The 21950-nt window shown below is 63.5% G+C and overlaps 1 protein-coding gene across 1 annotated transcript; it reads right to left on the bottom strand.

The window, feature by feature from the left end:
• Positions 1-4015: 4015 nt before the first annotated feature.
• Positions 4016-20729, bottom strand: AIRE (autoimmune regulator). Its single transcript, XM_046003720.1, has 16 exons — positions 20581-20729; positions 20036-20137; positions 18193-18481; positions 17601-17775; positions 17205-17360; positions 16807-16881; positions 16098-16215; positions 15136-15274; positions 14961-15041; positions 14164-14279; positions 13105-13204; positions 12416-12598; positions 11729-11847; positions 11540-11642; positions 9782-9850; positions 4016-9001 (listed from the first exon to the last, which is right to left on the bottom strand). The coding sequence occupies exons 1-16, from the start codon at positions 20727-20729 to the stop codon at positions 8921-8923; spliced, it is 2055 nt and encodes a 684-aa protein (XP_045859676.1). The 3' UTR covers positions 4016-8920.
• Between the last annotated feature and the right edge of the window lie 1221 nt (positions 20730-21950).

Raw genomic sequence — 21950 nt, 5'->3', positions numbered from 1 at the left:
GTGGTGACAAGGGGTGTTTGCTTTGTGAAAATACAACGCAGGGATCACCTACACTTTGTGCGTGTTCCTTATCTGTGTTACGTTCTGATAAAGGGTTGGCCAGTAAAGGTTCCGTTGTTGCAGTAGGAGAAACAGGGAGGTATTGGTCAAAGGGCGGGCAGGTGTCCGATCCGCAGGATGAATGAGTCTTGGAGCGCTGCTCACAATTCTGCACCGTACCTTCGAAGCCCACGCCCGGGTCCCTCGTGGCATAGTGGGCCCAGCATCCAGCTCTTGGTTTTAGCTCAGGTGGGGATCTCAGCGGTGTGGGGCTGAGCCCCATGGCAGGCTCCGGGCTCAGCTCGAGTCTGCTTGGGAGGCTTTCCCTCTACCTCCCCCTCCGCGCCTCCCCCCACCCCTGTGCATGCTTCCTCCCAGTGAACAAATAAAATCTTAAAAAACAAACCTCATGTTAAATCTTTTTATCACAAATGATAATGATAATAACGAATAAAGAGGGTAACTAACAACATTTAAAATGGCCTTTTACCCAAAAACAAAACAAAACAAAACAAATCATTCCATTGTGTGGAATATTGAAAAAGAACAGGGGTCTGGGGACTGGCAAGGGGCAGGGGGCCGGGGAGTGGTCAGCGTGGACAGACCGCACATCTCGTTTACCCGCAGAAAGGTCGAACGCAGCAGGCACGGTGTCCGGGGTAGAGAGTGTGAGCCGGACACCGATGTGCCCTCCAGGATAACCAATATGCTGATGTTTTCACTCACCATTTTCTTGCTTTTCTTCTAGCTTTACGTGAGTGTTTGTGGACCTGTGTGTGCGCTTAAAACTGCACGGTCTCGCGGTGCAAAGCTGAAAGTGGCAAACACAAGGTCACTGGGCAAGAAAAGGCCACTGGAGCCACTATTGGATCGAGGCTCTCGCAGAGCTGGAATGGTCCCTGGGTCACAGTCCGCCTGTCCCCCCGACAGCTGCCAGCTCTCAGGGAGACCTCTGTGACCAAGTACCCTGAAACTCGGAGGCCTGTAAAGTGATACCCCTTCACGATCTCACGGTTTCCGAGAGCCAGGGCTTGGAGAGCAGATCCACGGGGTGGTTCCGGTTCAGGATCTCCCGTGAGGGGCTGCTCCTGCGACGGCACGTGGCTGTGGCCGCCTCCGTGTCCTCAAACATGGTGCTGGCTTCCCCCAGAGAACGCCTTCCGAGGGGCAAGCCACAGTGCTTTTGATGTCCTAACCTCAGGAATCACCCATGGCTCTTCTGGCTCATTCTGCTCACTAGAAACAAGATGCTGGGTTCGGCCTGCACTCGAGGGGAGAGGAATGAAGCCCCCCTTCTTGAACAAATGGGTATCAAAGAATGTGTTGACATGTTTTAAAGCCACCACTGTCCCTTCCCGGGAAGCAAGCCAGCCAGGCTCTGGCGTGGGCAGGTCCTAGACATTAGGCAGGCATATAATTGGGGACTGGGCTGGTTTGTCCTGCTGCCAAGCAAACCGAGGGCCCCCTCTGGCTCTCAGATGATCAAACTCATGTCCCGACTACAGAGAAAATGTTGAATGTTTTCTGACATCAAGAGCCCGATGTGTTCCCCACACCAACCGATTCTCCAACACCAGCTGGGTGTGCAATGATTTAATTCAGTTCTGACTCTAATTACCCAGTCAGGGTCAGACTCCAGGTTAAGGGCTCAGCCCCACAGGATCGCCTTGACCTCAGCTGCCAGTCACAGCAGTGGGGCCGCAGGTCCCCCACACTTCTGTCCGACTTGGCCACTTCTGGGGCGTTCCCAGCACTCCCCCTCTCAGGATTGATAACGTGCTAGGACAGCTCACAGAACTCAGGGAAACACTTTCCTTACTGATTTATTATAGAGGGTATGATAAAGGCTGCAGATGGACAGCCAGGTGAAGAGGTCCAGAGGGCAAGGTCCGGAAGGGTCCCAAGTGCAGAAGCTTTCTGTCCTCGTGGTGGCAGGTGGGTGTGTTCACCAACCCGGCAGCACGCCAAACCTCTGTGCTTAGGATTCTTATGGGGGTTCCGTCCTGTTAGAACGATGGATTACATTGCCAGTCGTTGGTAACCAGCTCAACCTCAATCCCTTGACTCTCTCTGAGGTCGGGGGGGCTCAGAGCCCCCACTCTCTGATCACTGGTTGGTTCTGGTGACCAGTCCCCAGTCCCCCAAGAGTCACCTCGCTGACACACCCTCAGGCGTGGTTGAAAGCGGCTGGTTTTGAATAACACAAGGTGCTCCTCTCAGCCCCACACATCGGGAAACCCCCAGGCTTTTAGAAGCTCTCGTGTCAGGAGTCTGGGAGACACCGGACAGATATACACGTCCTGTTATCACAGAGAAAAAGGAGGCTCATCGGTCACAGTGAAGCCAAGTCGGGCCAGATAACAATCGGGGTCACACTATGAAGACGGAACGATGGCGGGGACCACATTGTTCTGGGGGAGGACAGCCCTCAAACGGCGCCCTGAGCCCTGCTGCCCCAGTGTGGATCCTGCCATCACCATCAGGTGCGCACCTGTCATCCTGGGACCTCTGTCCCCACCAGCGTCCTTTGTGCATCTCACATCCACCAGGTCCCGAATCTGGGTGGGGCACGTGCTCTGGGATGTTCCTGACGAAGCACTCATGGAGCCATTTTGGGAGGCTCTGCGTGCGTTTGAAGTGGCATTGCTCTATCCTGATGCCCGACGGAGGTCTGCTGCATACAGAATTTCAGTTAGAAAGCATCTTGCTACAGAATCGCGAGGGACGTTCATTCCATTGTTCGATGGCTTCCAATGTTGCTACTGAGATGTCAAAGTCACTCCCAGTTCCTCACCATTTGCACACCACACAATATCCTCTCTCCGGAAGCTTGTAGAACTTCCTTTCCCGGCTGTTGTGGAATTCCACCAGGAGGTGCATCAGCGGGTCTGCTTCCCGCAGCTGTGCTGGACACACGTTGCACCCTCCCAGTGCCGTGGTGTGTGTTTTCCGCCTGGGGCAAGTTCTTAAATTTTTTCCCCAAAGACTTCTTCCGCTCTGCTGTCCCCTTCCCTCTTCTGGGGGCACCTGTCCTTTACAGCTTGGATCCTGGGCCGACCACCTCCGTGTATGGTCCGTACTTCCCTATTTTCCAGCTCATTTCTGCTCTACTTTCAGAGAGATTTCCTTCCCTTGATATCCCAACCTTGTGTGAAGTTCTCTCTGCAGACAAGTTTTTGATTCTCTGGATGTTCCTTTTGACAGAGTCCTGTTCTTGTTTCTTGGAGAGAGGACCCGTCTTCCCAAGGATCTCGACAGTTTCATTTAATATCTAACATTCTCTCCTCTGTTCCAAGTCTCTTCTTTCATCCACTCGTCTTTACTTCTTTCTATTTGTCTGGCTCTTGGTCATGTTGGAGGGATGTCTGGGGAATGTTGGCTGTCGTGGTTAAGCAGTGAAACCTCTGTGACAGGTGACAGGTCATTGAGACTTGCAGAGTGACCTTGCCGGGCCACTTGCTGGGGAAGTCCCCAGGACCGTTGTCCTTTTAGGCTGGTCAGACTCAAGGGAAGAGTCTTCCCATCTTTTGTCTGGAGCTAAACAAAGAGGGGGTGCCTGTGGTGACTTGGACACGTGCATTCAGGGAGAAGCCCCTGTCTCAACTGTTGGTGGCATTCTCAGGTCCAGACACACTGCCTGTCCCCTCCAGAGAACAGACCTCCTGACCTTTGCTGGGGTGGGGAAGGGACTGTGGGTCTCCACCTGCTTCTCAGCTGGCTTGCCCCCTCCTCTCCAGCAAGGTCGGGTCCCCACCAGGTACATCTACCAAGGCCTCAGAACCACCCAACACTTGCCTGGGAATCTTCTGGAAGGCTGTGGCATGGAGGTTGGCTTGCAGACATCTTGGGAGACCCCTGCCTGCCTACACTGGCCCAGAACTTGCCCAATCTGGTTGTCTGCACCAGCTGCAGAAACATCCCAAACACCTGCACTTCAACTCTAAAGAAGACCCCTTCTAGGGCTCCCACCACAAGCCCCGTCTGCCTGTCCCCAGCTCGTGGTCTCTGGGCCACAGGGAGACACAGGTGCTACAAATGCAGTCCAGGGTCAGACAGAGGAGCAGGGCGGGGACCTGCCTGGGGAGGTTGCCCAGGTCAACAGGGAGTGCTGGGATGTCACCTCTGGGAAGGTGTGCAGCTGGCTTGGCCGCAGGCTTAGGGACTGTAATCACCTTCTGGCAGCTTGGAAAGGACCCAAGTGTCTGTTGTGGGGGTTTTGTCCTTGCTCATGGGCCTGCTTTTCCATTTTGCCGTGTTGGGTTTCAAGCACACACTTGAGTAGAAAGAGCAGTACAATGGTCAGGTATGCCCCTGACCCCATCCGCTCCTCTGAAGGGTCTTCAGGAAGACCTCTCTGGGTGGTGGACAGAGGGGACGGATAGTTCCGGGGGCAGAGGCAGTGGGGGCAGGTGGCTATCTCTGGGGTCCAAGCAGTGCCAGCTGGCTCTACAGTGGGACGACAGAGAAGGGGACAGATCTGTGGGGTGTTTAGGACACCCAACCAGAAAGCCTGGGGACACAGGGTGGGACAGCGTTTGTGCCAACCAGGGCTGGACACTGCCTTCATGGAGTCCACTTGGGAGGCCCCCCCACCCTCCCATGCGGCCCTACGGCTATGGCAGCGTGGCTGCTCGGTCTCGGCCTGGGGCTGCCCCTCATCTCTGTGTAAGAGCCGCTCCTGGGGGCATCATGAGGGCTGTTCAGAGAACAAGCAGCGGGAGCCCCGCCTCCATGATAGGAAGCACCGCGCTGAAATGGGGAGGGCAAGGCAGTGCTCATTCATTCTCACTCACACTCACACACAGGCTCTGTCAAGACTGGCAGGCGCAGGCTCGGGGCAGCAGGGGGTGACCACCCACACACAGGGGCTCCCAGCCCTAGGCACGCATGTCCAGCAAGAAGTAGACGTGCCCTTCAGAAATCATACTTTTACAGTTATTTACAAACAATCTGAATGACAACTTGCAGAGGAAAATCATGCATAAACCCTGCTGTAACAACCTGTACTCATTGTTCCGTGTTTCCTCCCAGTACTTCCCTCCGCCCATGCGTGAACACACACTATTACACACACACACACACACACACACGTGCATGTATCTACATATGTATATTCTCTTTTTACATTTATCCTGTACATGTACACTCTATATACCTTCTTTTTTATAGATACGCGTACTCTACATCCACGTGTGTGCATAGATATATGTAAATAGAAATATATAAACAGGTAAGTAAATACACTTAATTTAAATTAATACTCATCTGTTTCCCCCCCCAGGCTTGTACTCAGCATTTCTATTGTCTGGATAATACTCCGCTCTGGGGCTCTAACCCAACTTCTCAAGATATGCCTTGAACACAGAATGTTTGATGCATTTTCGAAGTCGTAGTCACTAATTCTGCCAGTATTTGCCAACCAGCTCTGCGCTGGTCCTCGTCAGCCTGGTCTCTGCATGGTCTGTAACACAGACTGCCCCCAGCACACACCATCAGGAGGGGACAGGCAGCAAGTAACTAGACAAAAGACGGTCACAAAGGGAGTGGGGGTGGAGGGACAGAGACATGACACCAGGCTCTTCGCCCACTAGTGAGCGATGTCCCTGACCCTGAACCAGCCCAGCCCACTCGGTCTGTCAAACAGGAGTGGGTACCTCAGGACAGGAGTGGCCGCAGGGCCTGGCCTCAGATGAAACTCACAGCCGTTGCTCATTACCAGTGACAAGAGGTCTTCCAAGCAAGTGCTGGCCTGTCCACAGGCCTTGGCTGCCTCTTTGGACGGACAGAGCTGATGCTGGGATTCTGGCCCAGTCACGGCCCCGCTAAAGAAAAAGGTCTTCAAGGCGCTTACTGCCAACAGCAAGGGACTTAGCGAGGGGACCACCGCTGCAGGGCAGAGAGCTCGGGTTCACGTCTGAACGCAGCCCCCAGACGTGGGGTCCACGGCCAGGGAGCTGGTGCGGCACCTGAGCGTGGACGGAGGACTGGGAAGAAACACCAAGGTGGGGGCACCAGGGCTGAGCCCCGCTGGGACTCTTAAAGGACACCTGGGTGACCGGCCAGCACCGGTGGCCCTCAGCATCTCGGAATGTGACGGTGCTCAGACACGGTCTCTTCCTGAGGTGCTTCCGGTAAAAGCAGGTCACGAGCACAGGTCCGAACCCCGTCTGCCCAGGGTCCCTTTGAGACGAGGCGACGAGGACACATGCCGCCGAGGGAGCGGCAGCTCAGGACGCGGAGTCCCTGGGAAGGGACGGCCTTGGCCGTGCCCGCACCCCCAGCACTGAGCGTTTGTGGCAGGAGCCGCGCTGCGGGAAGCCAGGGTGGTGGGCGCCGGGTGTAAGGACCGGCTCGGCCCAGCGCACACCCACCACTCGGGCCGTTACAAAGGCAGACATTGTTCTCAGGCTAGACGAGCCAGACAAACTTCCACCCCCACGGAAAGACAGACGAGAGCAAGCGGACGTGTGACAGCTGGCAGGGCGTCCGTTCTCGGTGCACGGAACTCGGCCGGGCCAGCTGCAGGGCTGCAGGGCCCCCCGGGAAGGCAGTCGCTCTGCTCATTTCTGTCGTCCTGTCTGAGACGCTGGAGACACCCGACGGCCACGGGAAGGCAGGCTCATGGCCAGCAGAGAGCGACTGAAAATGTGGACACACGGGCCCCGTCCAGGCCACCGCTGTCCCTGGCCTGGGGCTGGAGACTGGGGCTAGGGATCCTTCTGCACCTCCAGCCACGCACACCAGACGGTTCTCGCGGTTTCTCAAGGATGGAAGTGCCGCCCGATAGAGGCACCCATGAAGCCTCGTGGCTCACAGTGTGGCCGGATGAGGGGAGCTCAGGGCCTCAGACCCCCCAGAGGAGGAGCCTGAGCTTAAGGAGATGAGCCAGGGTGGCCACCAGTGGGAGCCCTGAGCCCCCGGGGGGGCCTCCATGGGCCGGTCTGTAGAGGGATTCGGAGGGAGCTGGGGTCCATAGGCCCCGGAACCCCCAGGGGAGACCCAGTGGGCAGGCCAGCCCACGTCTGCGCACAGCGGCCGAAGGATTCCTGCTCAGGGTGCATTCCAGAAGGGGGGATGTGGACGCCGATGGGCAGGAGGGTTCCAGCATGTGGGTTCTCCTCGTCAGCTCCCTAGCACAGTCCCTCCCCCACCTCAGGCCCCCCAGCAGCTGCTCAAGGTCCAGTTCCACTGCATCCCGTCAGCGTCAGCGAGGGGGTCGGGACAGGCTGGGCTCAGGGCCCCACGGCACGCCTCCATCAGGGAAGCGGGACGCTGTGAGCTGGGAGTGCCCCGCCCCCCGTGCCCCTACCCTGCTCTGGGCCACCGAGCCTGGGCCTGCTCGTGGGCACCGCCTCCCCATGCCCGTCTCTGTCTATCCCAGTCCAGATATGTGATCACCCTCCTACACATTGGGGACGCCCCTCCCAGCCTTGCTGTCCCACTGTCCGTCTGTCCCACCACTGCCCACACGGCCTGGCTGGGCCAGCTGCCTGTTTGCTCTCAAAACGCCAATGTCCACCCAGGGGGCATCCTCGTTTGAACAAGCAACTCAACTAAGGGTCACGGGGCGCTTACCCCCGGCCGCTGGGGGTTGGTCTGGCCTCCCAGCCCTGACCCGACCCTAAAGCACAGCTGTCCTGGGGGACCAGCCCCTCCTGCCCCATTCCCAAGGGGCTACCTAAGAAGCCCATGTGGGGACCGAGGTGCCCAGAGGAGCAGGGTGAGCCAGCCAGACCCCCGGGGGGCCGAGGGCCATGAGTCCTATCCCTGATGTCACTCCCTGGCTGGGCTGCCCGGGGGTGGGGGGAGCAAGCTGCCGTCCCAAGTCAGCACACGGGTCCCAGCTCAGCTGTCCACACAGGGCAAGGCTGGCGGCCACTCCCTCCCTCCCCATCAGGGCGATCCACCACGGGGTCCCTACGGGTGGGGAGCTCTGATGGCCCCGACGTCTTCTTCCACCACGACCAGCCCAGGAGCTGTGTCCTAGGCGGGTCGGACCCCGGCCGTGGGCCAGCATCTGACCACATCATGCGCCGCGAGGAACAGAAGGGGAGGTGCTGGCCCTGTGGCCCCTTCACCGCGACCCGCCGGCCCGGCATTTGTCCCCCGACCTGCCCCCTCAGCCTCCTCCCCCAGCATCCTCCTGCCCCGGCCCGGGCCTGCTTCATGCCTCACGGAGGTCACCTGCCTCCTACACGTGATCTGTCCCTCCAGCCAGAATAGCCCCCTCGGACCCATGTGCCTGGACAGATACGGACGATCCGCCACCAAGGTCTCCTGGGTAAATGTCTGATGGAACAAGGAGGCGGCGCTGGGGCAGACAAGAAGCCAGACGGGGAGCCCCGAGGGAAGGAGGCGGTCAGCCCCCAAGGCTCTGAGGGACGCAGGAGCTGGGGGGCCGTGGGGGCAGCAGACGATGGGGGGGCCTGGACCTCACCGCAGGTGAATGGCGGGGACAGAAGCCAGCAGAGAAAGGAGCGCGTTGTCCGCTTCTCGGGCCGTCCCTTCCCGCCAGCGCGGCCTACGCCTGGGGCACGGGAAAGGCAGGGGCCCTCCCCCCACCGGACAGCCTGTCACCGCCCCCCCAGTGGTTTTTATCTGAGTCTGTGCGATGTTGGCCTGCGCACAAAGATGAGTCGCGGCTGCAAGCCCAGTGTAGACGACACCCGGACCTTTCTGTTTTTCTTGGTCTTAACCCGGCCCCCAGGGCTGGGACGTGTGTCCTGCTGCCTGCTCAGGGCAGGCCACCGTGAGCACGAGCGGGGACTCACGGGCATGTTGACTCGGAGCGGGGGGCAGGGGTCCGCTCCCAGCAGAGGCTGCTTCGGCGGGGGGGCCTCCCCTCCCCCAGGGCTGCCCCACAGACCCCGGCCGTCCTGGATCAGGAGGGGAAGCTGGGCGCCTCGGCCAGCGGGCGGGCCATGCTCTGGATGGCCCACTGCAGGATACCGTCGAAGGAGTGCTGCAAAACAGCAGAGCGGGGACTCGGGGACCGAGCACAGCCCCCAGACAGGTGTGCACAGCCTGGCCTGCAGGGTCACCAGGCATTCTGCGCACCCTGACCCTCCCGTTCAGAGGTAGGGAAACTGAGGCCCAAGGCACCACAAGACGTGCGGGGGGGTGGGGAGGACTCCTCATCCAGTGCTCCGTCATAGCACCCTGTAAGCATGGGGCGTGGCCACCGCGGCTGTTCTGCCCCTTCTTCCCCGGGCTCTCTCCCTCCCTGCACTCAGGGGCCCGGTCTCCAGCAGCTGCCCCTGCCTGAGCTACAAGGTCTGGGGTCCCCCCCAAGACACCTGCACTGTGTGGGGCCCCCATGCTCCCAGCCCACTGCACAGAGCAGGGTCCCATGGCCCGAGGAGGACACATGTCGGCGCACTGGCTCTGGGGATGGCTGGAGGAGTCTGACCTCTGGCCCAGTGACTGAAGCTGCTCGTCCTTGGATGAGGATGATGGGGCCGTGAGAGGTCCACTGAGGGGTTCCGGGCCGCCCGACCCACCCGTGGCGGACGCCGGATTCAGCAGTGCTGATGTGAGGTTCTGCAGTCCCCGGACCCCAGGTCTAGGACCCCCGGACAGGGCTGGAGGCGGGAAGGGCTCAGGGCCCCCTGTGGGCTCCTGCATGCGTGGGGAGGGGCCTGCACGGGCCTGTGGTGTTGGGAGCCCCAGAGAAGGGAGGCGTCCCAGCCGCTTGGGAGACTTGGGTGCCGGCTGCTTTGGGGACCAGTGGGTGACGTGTTACCTCGCTTAGGAGGGATTCCAGGTCGTCCCTGTGCAGAACCGGCTCGTGACCAGCAGAACCGTCCCCTGCCTGCAGCCCAGGAAAGGAAGGTCAGCCCAGCTTCTGCACCCCTGCTAGGGACTGCCAAAAAGCAGCAGGACTTCCTGCCGAGGCAACGGGGGCAGGGGCGGGGAGAGGGCCTGGGGGCAGAGGCTCATGCCAGGGCAGTGGGGGGACGCTGCCCCAGGCAGGGCCCCGGCATCCGAATTCTAGCACCTGGCTCCTCCCAGGCTGCTGGGCACGGGCAGGGTGGGCATGAGGGAGTTCCCGGCTGCCGGCCAGCCCCCTGGCCCCACTGGAAGCTGGTTCCCCAAGGCCCCCAGGGCCTGCCTGCCTCCACCTGCTACGCGCAGCCTTCTGGGGAAAGCCAGGCAACTTAGAGAACTAGAAGGGAACCTGTTATGGATGGGGAAACTGAGGCCCAGAGAGGAACGTGCCTGGTCCTATGCCAGCCATCCAACCGTCCAACAAACACTGCCAGAGCCCGCGGTGCCCCTGGGTAGGGCCAGGCCGGGGAACGAACCACAGGACACGGCCAGATTCTGGCTCAAGATCGCCAAGTCCCAGCTCATCATCGTGGGTCCTGGCAGGCAGCACCAGCCCCAGGGCGGGAAGGGGCAGCACAGCCTCCAGGGCGTGTCTGGCGAGGGGGCGGGGCCGGGGAAAGAGGTCGGGGCCACACCCACATTCTCGGGACTGCACCTGGGGGAGGTGGGGCCGGGGAGGGGCCAAGGGGGCGGGGACGGCTACTCTCCAAGGTCATTACTTGTTACATCTCAAGGACGAGGTCTTTTAAAAGCAAAGATCCCAGGTGTCTAAGAGGAAGCATCTTCTTTCCGGAAGGACCCCCCGGGGTGGGGCGGGCACAGGGCTCCCCGCCCGCCCCCCTCCTCCGGGCCGCGCGCTTGCGCATGCGCGGTGCAGATGGGCGGGAACAAGCCTTCCAGGCCCACCTGCGAAGTGCGCGCAGGCAGGTGCGGGCCAGGCTGTGGGACTGTGCGGGAGTCCCCTCGTGGGCACGGCCTTGGCCCCCCAGTTCCTGGGCTGGCCTGTTACCCACACAGCGTGTCCGGGGAGTACGTGGTACTGTTGGGAAGGAGGATGGGCCACAGATGGGGGTGGGACTTCTCGCCTCCCCCAGGGCCCTCAGAGGTTGTGCGGGGGTCGGGGACACGTCAGGAAGCCCTGCACACGGGACTCCCAGGCCTCGGGCTCCCGGGCCCAGTGCGGCTCAGCAGGAAGGCAGACTAATGATCACGGAGAGCTCTCCTGGCTGGCGGCAGGAAGGGGCTGCAGGGCCCGGGGCGGGGTGCCCAGCGGGGCGGGAGGACGAGGAGCCCCGCACAGCCGGGCCACACTGGGCAGCCCAGCGGGCTTGCTCTTGCCGGGTGTGTGACCTCCGTGCTGCTCCTGCCTCGCCCCCACCCACCGGGGCTACGTGCGCCCCAGGGACCGGGAGAGGGGGACTCGGGGCTGGGCCCGGACACCGGGAAACGGGGCATCCAACTGCCAACTCATACCACTGTTGCTTAGTGGGTGTCCCTTTCAAACCGATGCTAAGTTACCCAAAAGGGGCCCGTCTGAACAAACTGTGCCTCGTGAAAACAACCAACGAGGGGTTCGCTGGTGCACACCCGGGAAGCGGGCACCTGGGCGGTCCCTGGAGGTGTCCCGGCCACCCCAACCCCGCGGGGTCAGGCCTCCCCGGCTAGCACTGACCTTGGCAGGCCCTAGCGCAGCGCGGGCGGGGTTCGGGGCGGTCGCCCCCTCCACGGGGGCCGGGGCTGCGTCTCCGGAGCAGGATCGGCAGCGCGGGACGGCCCTGCGCACAGCGGACGAGGGTGTTGGGGGTGCCGCGGCCAGCGGTGTCCCTCCCCGGCGCGGCGCCCCAGCCGTCGTCGCACTCACCCTGGCCGCGCGACGGTCCCGGGGAAGTGGCAGCGCCAGTGGAAGGCGGCGGCGCAGTGCGCACACCGCAGCGCGTCCGTGCCGTCCCCGCACACGCCGCACCGCGCGCCCGCGGGGCCCTGGAGCGGAACAGCGCGGTGACCGGGGGTGTGTGTGGGGGGGGGGGGGTGCGCACGGCCACGCCCTCTGCCCCGCCCCTGGGAGCTCAGGGACTCGGGACAGATCGGACTGCAGCCAGGAGAGACCTCCTGTGCCTTGGTGGGCCCAGACCCCCTTTTTAGGGCTGGTCAAGGGGACCCCAGGACCGCACCCCCAGAAGAAGCGGGAGGAGGTGGGGGACTGGGACTCCCCAACATGAGGGGCCACCCCCTTATCGTGGTGCCTGGGGGTAGGGGTCTCAGGATGGGGTACAGAAAATCACTCCCGCTGGGGTCCCTCAGGAAGCTTCCTTCCCACCGCTCTTCCCAGCTCCCTGTCCCCCCAGCCCCCCGCCCTGGTTCTGGGGTGCTCCTCCATCACCCAGCCCCCAGGCTGCCCTCTCCAGTCCTTGGCAAAGGCCTCCCTCAACCCTGACCCCGACCCCCATCTGACGACGACCCCCTCCCCCCTGCGTGTCAGAGCTCCATGTGGGGGCCTCCAGGCCCTGAGTGCCCCGCAGACAGCCGCCGGACCCCAGCACCCCCTCACCTGCTGCCCCTCAGGGCCCACACACAGTAGGGGGCGCAGGGCAGAGGGGTCCAGCGCCGGCAAGGGGGCTGCCGAAGGTGGGGCTGGCAGGTGCTTGTAGGGGGCCGTGGTGTCCATCTCGACCAGGGTCTCCCTGGACAGTCCCTTCCCCTCTTCTCCCGTCAGCCTCAGTCCCAGAAGAACCTGGAACCGGAGGGTCAGTGCTTGGAGAGGCCACGGGGGGACTGGCACAGGGCCACCCAGGGTGTCAGTGATCCCCGGACCCTGGGAGCCCAGGGGAGCTGGTGTCGGGGGGACCCCACACTGGGTCAGAAAGGTTTGGGTCCAGTGGCTCAGCAAGGTCCTTGCGCCCGCATCTGAGGCGGGTGTCCGTGGCCCTCGAGAGGTGTCGGTGAGCTCAGTCTGGACCGGGGCCTGTGTCCTATCACTCGCGTCCCGCTGCAACCGGATGCTCAAAACACTCTGAGAGAACGTTCTCAGTAGCGAGGGGCATCCCTGTGCTGGACCGACAGAGCTGAGGCCAGCGCCGAGAAACGGGGCCACCGAAAGGGCCACTTCCCAGTGCGGAAAGCCGAGCTGGTGAGGCCAGGCCCGGGCAGGGAGGCGCACAGCTGCGTGGCTGGGGCTGGCCCGGCCTGCAGGAGCCGCCAGGAGGCTGGACAGAGGGCCTGGAAGGGGCCTGCGCGTACCGGGGGCTCCGCGGGCGGCTCCGGGGGCGGGGGCTCCTCGGCCCGGGGCAGGTCCGGTGGGGCTTTTGCCTGCAGGCATCTGGAGCACCTCCAGGTCCCGCTGCTCCCGTGGCCACCAGCCAGGGGCGTGCAAGGCAAGCAGAAGGGACAGTTGACTCCCAGTGCGCAGGGCAGGGGAGGCCTGAAGTTCCCCCCAAGTCACCCCTTTCCCTTTTCAGGTGGGGAAACGGAGGCCCGGGCAGGCCAGTCTGCAGGAGAGCCCAGGACACTGGGGAGGTCATGCCCGGTGGGGTGGCCCTCGCTAGCCTTGTCGGTATCCCGTCTGAGAGCGTCTCTGCCGGGCCCTGAGAATCCGGGACTCCCGCTAACCTGCAGCAGCCTGGGCGTGACTCTCATGGGCCCCGCCGCGTCAGCGGGACCTCTCTGAGCCGGGGTGTTCATACCCCCCGGACCCACGTTTCCACAAGCGGGTGGTGCCCAGCAGAAGGGGACGTGGTCAAGGGCAGGAAGGAGGACGGCTGCCCCGCCCGAGCCCTCTCATTCCAGTGACAAGCATCTGGGGCTCAGAGACAAGCCACCTGGTCAAGGTCACTCAGGGGCTGGGCCAGGGTAGAATGGGGGCCACTTGTCCCACCCAGGCTCCTCCCCTCCTGCTGTGGGAGCTGGTGGGAGAGGCTGGGGCTGGGAGGTCCGGGGAAGGGAGAGCCAGGAGGCAGATGGGAGGACAGGTTGACCTTGCTTGGAGAGGGGGGACCTGCGGCTCGGGGAAGTTTGGGCTGGGGGGTGTGCGGTGAGACGGGACAGGACAGCTGTTTGTCACCGGGAGCCTTCCTTCTTCTCTGCCCTCTGGGCCCCCCTCCTGGCCAGGCTTGAGGACTGATGGGGGAGACGTGTGGCCACAGGGGGAGGTCACTGTCCAGTGATGTGAACGAAGGCCTCCCTCCCAGCCTCGGAACAGAGAGACTTCTGGCAGCCTCCTGCCCAGGGTCAGGGTCCACTGGGGAGAAGAGGCCACGGAGGCAGGCGGGGGCGGCCTGGGGGCCAGCGTACCGGGCTCACCTGGGGATGTCCCGGAGCGGCGGGGACAGGCAGGCCAGGTGGAAGGCGCGGGGGCAGCCGTCGCAGCAGATGAGCTCCCCCCCGTCCCGGCACACGGCACACTCGTCCTCGTTCTTCTGACGCGGGCAAGACACACGCAGCCTCTGGAAGACCTGCCCGTGCCGTCCCCTGCCTGCTCCCTGCTGGCCCGCGCCCCAGATTCTGCCCCTGCTCCCTGCCCTCCCCCAACGTCCCCGCCTCTGAGATGTCCACACCTCACAGCCCTACCCAAATGGTGCCCTAGTCTCCTCCGCGTGGTCACCTCCTCCAGAAGTCCACCAGACCAGGCAGCCTGGCACAGCGACGAGTACACTCGTTGTCATACCAGCCCCCGCCCCTGGCCACTGCCTTCCCGGGCGCCCTTGGAGGCAGGCAGGGATCCCGCCCTTCCTGAGTGCCTGGGGCCCAGCACCCCGCCTGGTGTGGGAGGGGGGCTGTCAGAGCCGTGACCTTGCGCTGGGAGCCCAAGGACAGGAACGGATGCTCCACTTCCTGACTCCCAGCAGGGGCCACCCCCACCCACTGGCCGGCTGGGAGACAAGGGACAGCGGGTGCCTAGACCAGACCGTGGTGGCCAAAGCCCGGTAGGACTCGCTTTCCTTGACTTACTTGAAATTTTACAGTTGTGTGTTACCAGGAAAAGCAGTGCTAAGGGAAAACTAGGCCTCTGGCCTCACCCCCAGGGGAGCGCCCCAGGCATGGGGCAGAAGGCGGTGGAAGCGTGTCCCACCCCCCACCCCCCACGGGCGGGGCATTACCTGGTGGGGCTGGGGCTCACTGGGGAGGGCAGGAGCCGCCTGTGCCCTACCCTGCAGGCCGGCTCTCAGCTCCCCTCCGCCCTGCTGGGGGGAAGGGGAGGGTCAGCACCGGAGGAGCCCCTCCTCCGGCAGGCCCTGTCCCCGCTGAGCTCCGGGTGCAGAGGGCAGTGCTTACAGGGGCAGAAACCTGGGGCCCCTTGGCCCGGACCAGCGTCTTCAGGCTGCTGCTCCTGGTCTTGCTCTTGCCCCCGCTGGGGTCTTCGAACTTGCTGGGCGTGTAGAACTCCCCCCCGACCTGGATGCACTTCTTGGCACTGCCTAGGAGGAGAGGCCAGCTGAGTCCCGCTCAGCGGCCCCGGGGCCAGGTGCCCTGGACAGGCTCTCAGCAGCTGCCTCCCGCCGTGCCCCCGCCCCGCTGAGCCCTGCTCTGCTGGGGACCAGGCTCCCAAGGGACACTGGGGACACTGGGTCCGATGACGGGTGCCCCCAAGAAGAGCGGAGAGGACACAGACACAGGGAGGAGACCCTGTGGCTTGGCGGCAGTGACCGCAGGGTGGAGGCCTGCCAGCATCCCCGGGAGGGAGCTGTGAGGCGGGAAAGTATCCTCCGGAGCCGGAGCCGTCGGAGGGAGCAGGGCCCTGCGACACCCTGATCTGGGGAGTCTGTTGTTCGAAGCTGCCCAGTTTGTGGCCGTTGGTCACAACTGACGTGGGGAGCTCCTGCAGGGTCCTCGGGACCCTCCCTGGGGCGTGAGACCAGGGCCGGCGTTGGCTCGCAGGAGCCAGCTGGCCCTCACTGTCCTCAGCATCCCCACGGGCAGCTGCCAGCTGCGCAGCTCCGAGGGAGGGAAGGGAGGTGGGGCGCGCAGGTGTTCAGGCTGTCCTGCGGGAGAACCTGCTGGGTGAGTCCAAGACCCTGAGGGGCCCGTCTGAGTGCGCAGAGCTGACCCAGGCTGTGGCCCTGGACCGCTGGCCCCCCAGAAGTCCAGAAGCCCCGCAAGCCCGAGGGGAGGCCTCCGTGCCCATCCCCCTCAAGAGGTCGCAGACTCATGGTCCCAGTGGCGCTGGGGCCGCCAGGCGCTCGGGGTGGACAGGGGTCTGGGGGGCCTGCGTCCTTCCGGCAGCCCCTGTGAGCCGCCCACCTGACTCAAACACCTGCTGGATGAGGATCCCCTCCACCGCCCCACAGGCTCCTGGGACGTCCCCCGACGACACCGTCACGGCCCTCTGGACCGAAGTGGACATGGTCTGAATTCCTGAGGAGGGGAGCCGCAGATGGGGGGTCACCCATCGGAAGGAGAGCCCCTGAACCCCTCCCTGCAGGCGACGGGGGGCAAGAGGTGCCTGGGCTTTGGAACCCTTCTTTCCTCCTGCCCAGGGTGAGCCTTGGAGGGGGTCCAGCCCCTGGACGCAGACAGACAGGCAGCCCATGAGTAACTGTAGAGAGAACCCGTGTGTGTGCCTGCGTGCTGGGTGTGTGTGTGAACTCACTCCACACGACAGGTGGGGATGAACACGGACCCCAGCACCTGGCCCTGGGCTGCTGGGAGGGAGGCCAAGTTCCGGGGCGGCCTGCAGGTCAGGTGACCACAGGAGGTCTCTGAGGTCCCCCCGGCTGGGGCAAGGAGGGGACAGAGAGGGGCCAGGCTTCGTCCAGCAGACGGACAAGCGGGACACTCTGAAGGAAGCGTGGTCTGGGCTGACCCTGAAGGATGGGGACACGGGGCCGGCCACACGTGGGGCGATCTGAGACGCCAGGACAGGCCCTCTGAGGGCAGCACCCCATCTCGGCCCTTGATCCCCTGACCGCGGCCGCCGCGGACCGGTCGACAGGATGCTTGGCTCACCGGTTCCCGGCGGGAGGCGCTGTGGCTCCGCGCTGTTCTCGGGCTTCTTGGACGGCTTGGCCTTCGCCTGCAAGCCTGCAGGGGGAGCGCACCAGCCCGGCCCTGTCTCCCTGCTGGGGCCAAGGCCAGAGGCCCAGGGCCGGGGCTGGAGAGCATTGGGTGGGGCCTCCCCAACTCGCTGGGGTCCCCTTGCTTTACTGAGCTCTGGTGTCCACATCCTGCCTACCTCCCAGGGTCCTGGGACAAGGGACGGCTGGGCTCACCCTCTAGGTATCCAGAGGGAACCTCTTCAGCCCCTGCCGGGCAGGCCCCAGGCCAGGCGGTGGGGAAGGGAGTGTGGTCGGGGGTGAGGCGCTCCCCAGGGCAGTCTGTGGCCCACTAGCTCCTCAACTAGGCACCTGGGCTGGAGGTCCCCCGCGGAGACGATGCCACGGGCAGGGCGACCCTTGGCTCCTCCAGGGCCTTCCTCTTGGTGGGGGGTCTGGGCAGCAGCGCTGGGGCCTTGGGGCCCGTCGGGGGCTTCCTCCCCTTCCGGGACTGGCTGAGGTCCACATCTGCAGGGTGCGAGGGGGCCGAGCCTCAAGACCGGAGCCCCCACCGTGGCAAGGAGGGCAAGACCTTGGCCCTTCGGCACGCAGAGGCCAGGAGGGTCCTAGGTGATGTCTGGGGGCTCCCTGACCACGCCCCGACCCTCCCTCTTCAGTCCAGCTGGGGTGATTCCAGCCGCCGCAGGCCCCCAGCGAGGGGGGCCCGAGCACTGTGGGACCCCCGTCCCCCCACAGTACCCTCCCCACCTTTGGGGAAGCCGTCTAAGATGGGCTGTAGCCGGGCGTATCTCTCCAGGTTGTAGTCCTTAAAGAGAACCCTCCAGAAGTCCAGGATGGCCGCCGCGTCCTGGGTCAGCAGCCACGAGAGGAGCGCGTGGAAGGCCTGTGGGCAGCCTTCCTTCTCCTTCAGACGCAGAGTCTCCTGCAGCAGGGGCGGGAGTGGGCCGCCTGACTCCCCAATACCGCCACTTCCTGCCACCCCCCCCCCGGAGGGTGCTGCAGCAGAAGTGGGTGCCGCGTCCATGCCCCGGGGTCGAGGTGGGCGTGGCATGCCCGAGGGTGCTGGGAGCGAGGGGGCCGGCCTGGGACTCGGGGACCGCACCCCTGGCTTGGAGGGCGGCTTCGGGAGGGATGGGAGGGCATCGGGAGGACAGGAACTTGTCCTGCAGGCCAGGCCCCCGACCCGTGATCACACCAGCAGCCCCATCCCAACCTTCTGACCCCCACTCGTGGGGGGCCGGTAAGGCCCATCTGAAGCTTGCCCTCCAGACATTGGCCCTGGCTCGACGGCAGGGCTTGGGGACACTGGGGGGTGCCGGGAGTCCGGGTTGGGGCCCACCTGGAACTTGTCCTCGGGGACCACGTCGTGGTCGGCCAGCGCGTGCAGCAGCGGGAAGGCGCTGTCCACGGCCACGGCGATCTCTGTGCGGTGCAGCCTCAGGAGACGGCGCAGCACGGTGTCCCCACCTGCCCGGGCCTCGCCCACCGTCACGGGTTCTGGGGGCCTGGGGCTCGGGGCCCCCTCTCCCCGCCTGGGGTCCCGCGGCCTTGGGGCGCCACTGGACTTGGGGAGTGTCTGGGCCATCTCGGCCTCCTGGGCCCGGCGCGGCCCCTGCCCTGCCGGGCACCTGCGCGGGGGCACAGCTGGGCGGGCACCTGTGGAGGGCTGAGCCCAGCCAGCACCCCGTCTCTATTATAGCAGACTCCCCCGAAAAGAGCAAAGGCTGTGTTTCCCCAGAGCCAATCACGGCCAGAGGGAGGGGCCGGGTGCAAACTTCATGTAATCCATGAGGACAAGGCCCCAGGCCCCCCGGTTCCGCACCCGCCAGAAGGCTGTTGGCATCTCTCCCCTGTGTAAAGGAGGCTTCTGGGCTGGGGCCGACCCAGGAGAGGGCTGGGAGGCAGCCGGCCCAGGCACTCTCCACCTCACCCAAGGGACGGGACACTCAGCCCAGGACCACGGGGCTGACTAGGCAGGGTCCCCGGTGGGGAGTGGGCATTACCACCCATTGCTCAGGGCCCTGGGCCCGGGCTGTAGGAGGGTCAGATGGAGGAGTGCCCGTCTAATGGAGGACGGAGTGCATGCCAGTGGGTACAGCACCGGGCGCTGCCTACAGGCTGTGATGCTGGCCCAGCCGCTGTCCCTCTCTGAGACCCATCTTCGACAGGAGCCCACGACCCGGGGGATCCAGCGGCAATCTACCGCCCCTCCCTGCAGGTGTCTTCCGAAAAAGCTTGGAGAAGGCAGCTGGCGCGGCGGACGGATGCCCCTGAGCATGGGCCCCTGTCCTTGTCCTGCTCACAGCCCTGGGGAGGGACGCCCCAGGAGCCTTTCCGGGGCTGGCGACAGAGGCTGGAGGATGGTGCAGGGAAGCGGGGAGGCCTCCTGGGGGGCTGTAGCAGATGGGGGCCCGCATCCCAGGCTATGATGGGTGAGTGTGGGGGGCCGGGTGCTGCCAGATCGTGGGACCCAGCGTGGCCTAGGGCGGACGCACCAGGGCCACAGACGAAAGGCGCGTCCAGGCGGCCGGCTTCAGAGCCACGGGAGTCTTTTGGAAGAAGAACCTGGACAGTCTTGGGTGGACTGGTGGTGAGTGTGGGGCGGGAGGACCCAGGAAGCCCGGGGTCAGGCCAGTGCTGGGCTGGGAGGAGGGGTCGCCTGGGCAAGGGGAGGGGCAAGACAGATTCCCTTAGGGTGTCACCAAGATCTCTCACGAGTTTAGGTCCCTACATTCTCTACTGCGGTGGGAGTTCTTGGGGGGGGTCCTGAGGGCCCCCTCCTCTTGCCACGGGAGTCCTGTGTGGGTTTGTCCCCCTCCCTGGGCCTGGGTCCCTCGGATTGCTGCCCGATGGGTGTTCTGGGGTGTTCGGGAACAAGCCTGGGCTCGGGCTGTGGGGGTCGTCACCCAGAGAGCTGGGACCTGTGTGTGGGCCCTCCCTTGGGGGCTGCGAGCCTAGCGGCCGCAGTGCTGTGGGGGAGGTGTGGGGCTTGGGGCGGTCCCCGCCTGTCCTGCCTTGTGCCCTCACAGATGCCCAGAGGGAACACCCCCGGGCCCCCACGGACTCCGGGCCGGCCGCGCTCTCAGAGAAGCACATGCTCGCCCCAGCCCCGGCCAGGCCGCTCTGCACGTGGGACGCACTGTGGCCTCTGAAAGAAAGCGGACGTCAGGGTCACTGCTGACCGTAGCATCTGCTGGGGCAGCCGCGTCCCCGCTCGTGGGGGTCTGGTCTCAGGGAACCGAGCACCTCGTGTCCCATCTGAGGGCACCTGCTGGGCCGGCAAGCTGCAGGGGTCCCACAGAGAGGTTCCAGGGGTGCTGAGGAGCCGTGCTGGTGGCGTTAGGGTGGCTGCGGCCACCCCCTGGCAGCTCGGTGTCCCCCTCCTTCGGGCCAGGCTGCCCTATAACGCCCCTCCACAGCCGGCCGAGCTTTCCCCAGCAGCCGCCTCATCAAGGGACACCTTAACCACAAGACAATGGTCCAGGGGATAAAAATAGCCAAAAGGATTGAGTCTTGGCTTTTCTCCAGCTGTGAAAGCCTTGTGGGTACACCTGGGTCAGCAGCCAGGCCGGCCTGCAGGCGCCGCCCAGCTTCTCGCCAACAATCTGCGAGGCTCCTTGGAGAATTTTGGACTTTCCACCCCGTGGGGGTTTCCCTGGCAGCCCCCTCCTGCAGGGGCTGGGGGCAGCCTGTTAGACCCAGACAGGAGCCACGGCAAGGGGCCTACCCTGCTTTCAGCTGTCCTCTGCCGTCGGAGAGCTGGGCCTCACTCAGGTCTCCCTTGAGGCGCAGGGCACAGAGACCCGTCCGCCGCTTGGCCGGCCATCTCCAAGCCTCTGTCCTCACCTGCGCGGGATCTCTTCCTCCGGCGGTCATTTTACGTACCAGACACATCCCGCCCACCGCGCCCCAGGCCCTGTTCTGAGTATTTTGCAATTATACTCCATCTCGCAGCTGCCCCACTAGGCCAGCATTATTATGATCCCATTCTACTGAGGAGACTGAGGCCCAAGGAGGCTATGAGTAAATGGCCTTGGATGGACGGTGTCTGGGTCCACGCTCTCAGCACACAGAACACTGCTCAAAGGCCCAGGTCGTGTCAGGTCAAAGAGGGGGAAATGCTTCCTATGGGATGGGCCCAGAGATCAGGGCAGGGCAGGGCAGAGACCGGAGGGGGCCTGCTCCTCGACTACTTGGCTTGGCTCCCTCAAAGAAGCCTGGACTCGGTGACCTTCTGTGTTGCTGCAGATGGAGCCTTCAGAATGTGTGGCTCCCAGGAGGGGCTGGGCTCCCAGTGGTAAGGAGGTAGGGACCGCTTCAGGGCACTTGGGCCTCAGCTCCGGGAACAGGGCAGGAGGGGACTTCCCACCTGGGAGGGCATCCGGGGAGACTCCGTCTCCTGGTGACACTTTGCCAGGACCTTAACACCCTATCGGCCCCCAGCGAGCTGCGTGACCCTGTCTGAGCCTCCGCTGGCCCATGAAAGATGCTCAACACTACTAATTATTAGAGAAATGCGAAGGAAAGCCAAATGAGAGGCCACCTCGCACCCACCAGCATGGCTATTATCCAAACCTAGAAAGTAAGATGTTGGCGAAAATATGGAGAAATCGGAACACTCATACCTTGTTGGAGGAATGTAAATGGTGCACCCACTGAGAAAAATGGCGGCTCCCCAGTAATTTCCTTCATAAGTCAAGGTCTTCTTCTTTTTTTTAAGATTTTATTTTAAAGTAATCTCCACACCCAACGTGGGGCTCGAACCCACAAACCCAGGATCAAGAGTCACATGCTCCCCCGACTGAGTCAGCCAAGTACCTCAATATGCTGAATTCTTCTATAAGAATTACCGTACTAGCCATTCCACTCCCAGCCGTACCCCCAAAGGAACTGAAAGAAGGTGTGCAAACAAAAGCCTGTACAAAAATGCTCACAGCAGCGCTATTCAACAGTGGTTATAGGGCGGAAACGACCCAAGTGTTCATCTACGGAAGAATGGATACATCAAACGTAGTGTAGCCACACGATGGAATTGTTCAGCCGTGAAAAAGATGGGATGCAGACCCTGCTGCAGCGTGGAGAGACCTCAAAAACGTA

This window comes from Meles meles, chromosome 4, assembly GCF_922984935.1.
Source record: "Meles meles chromosome 4, mMelMel3.1 paternal haplotype, whole genome shotgun sequence".
NCBI lineage: Eukaryota > Metazoa > Chordata > Mammalia > Carnivora > Mustelidae > Meles > Meles meles.
Note: the sequence above shows the minus strand (reverse complement) of the source record. Positions and strands in the feature narration are given on the sequence as shown.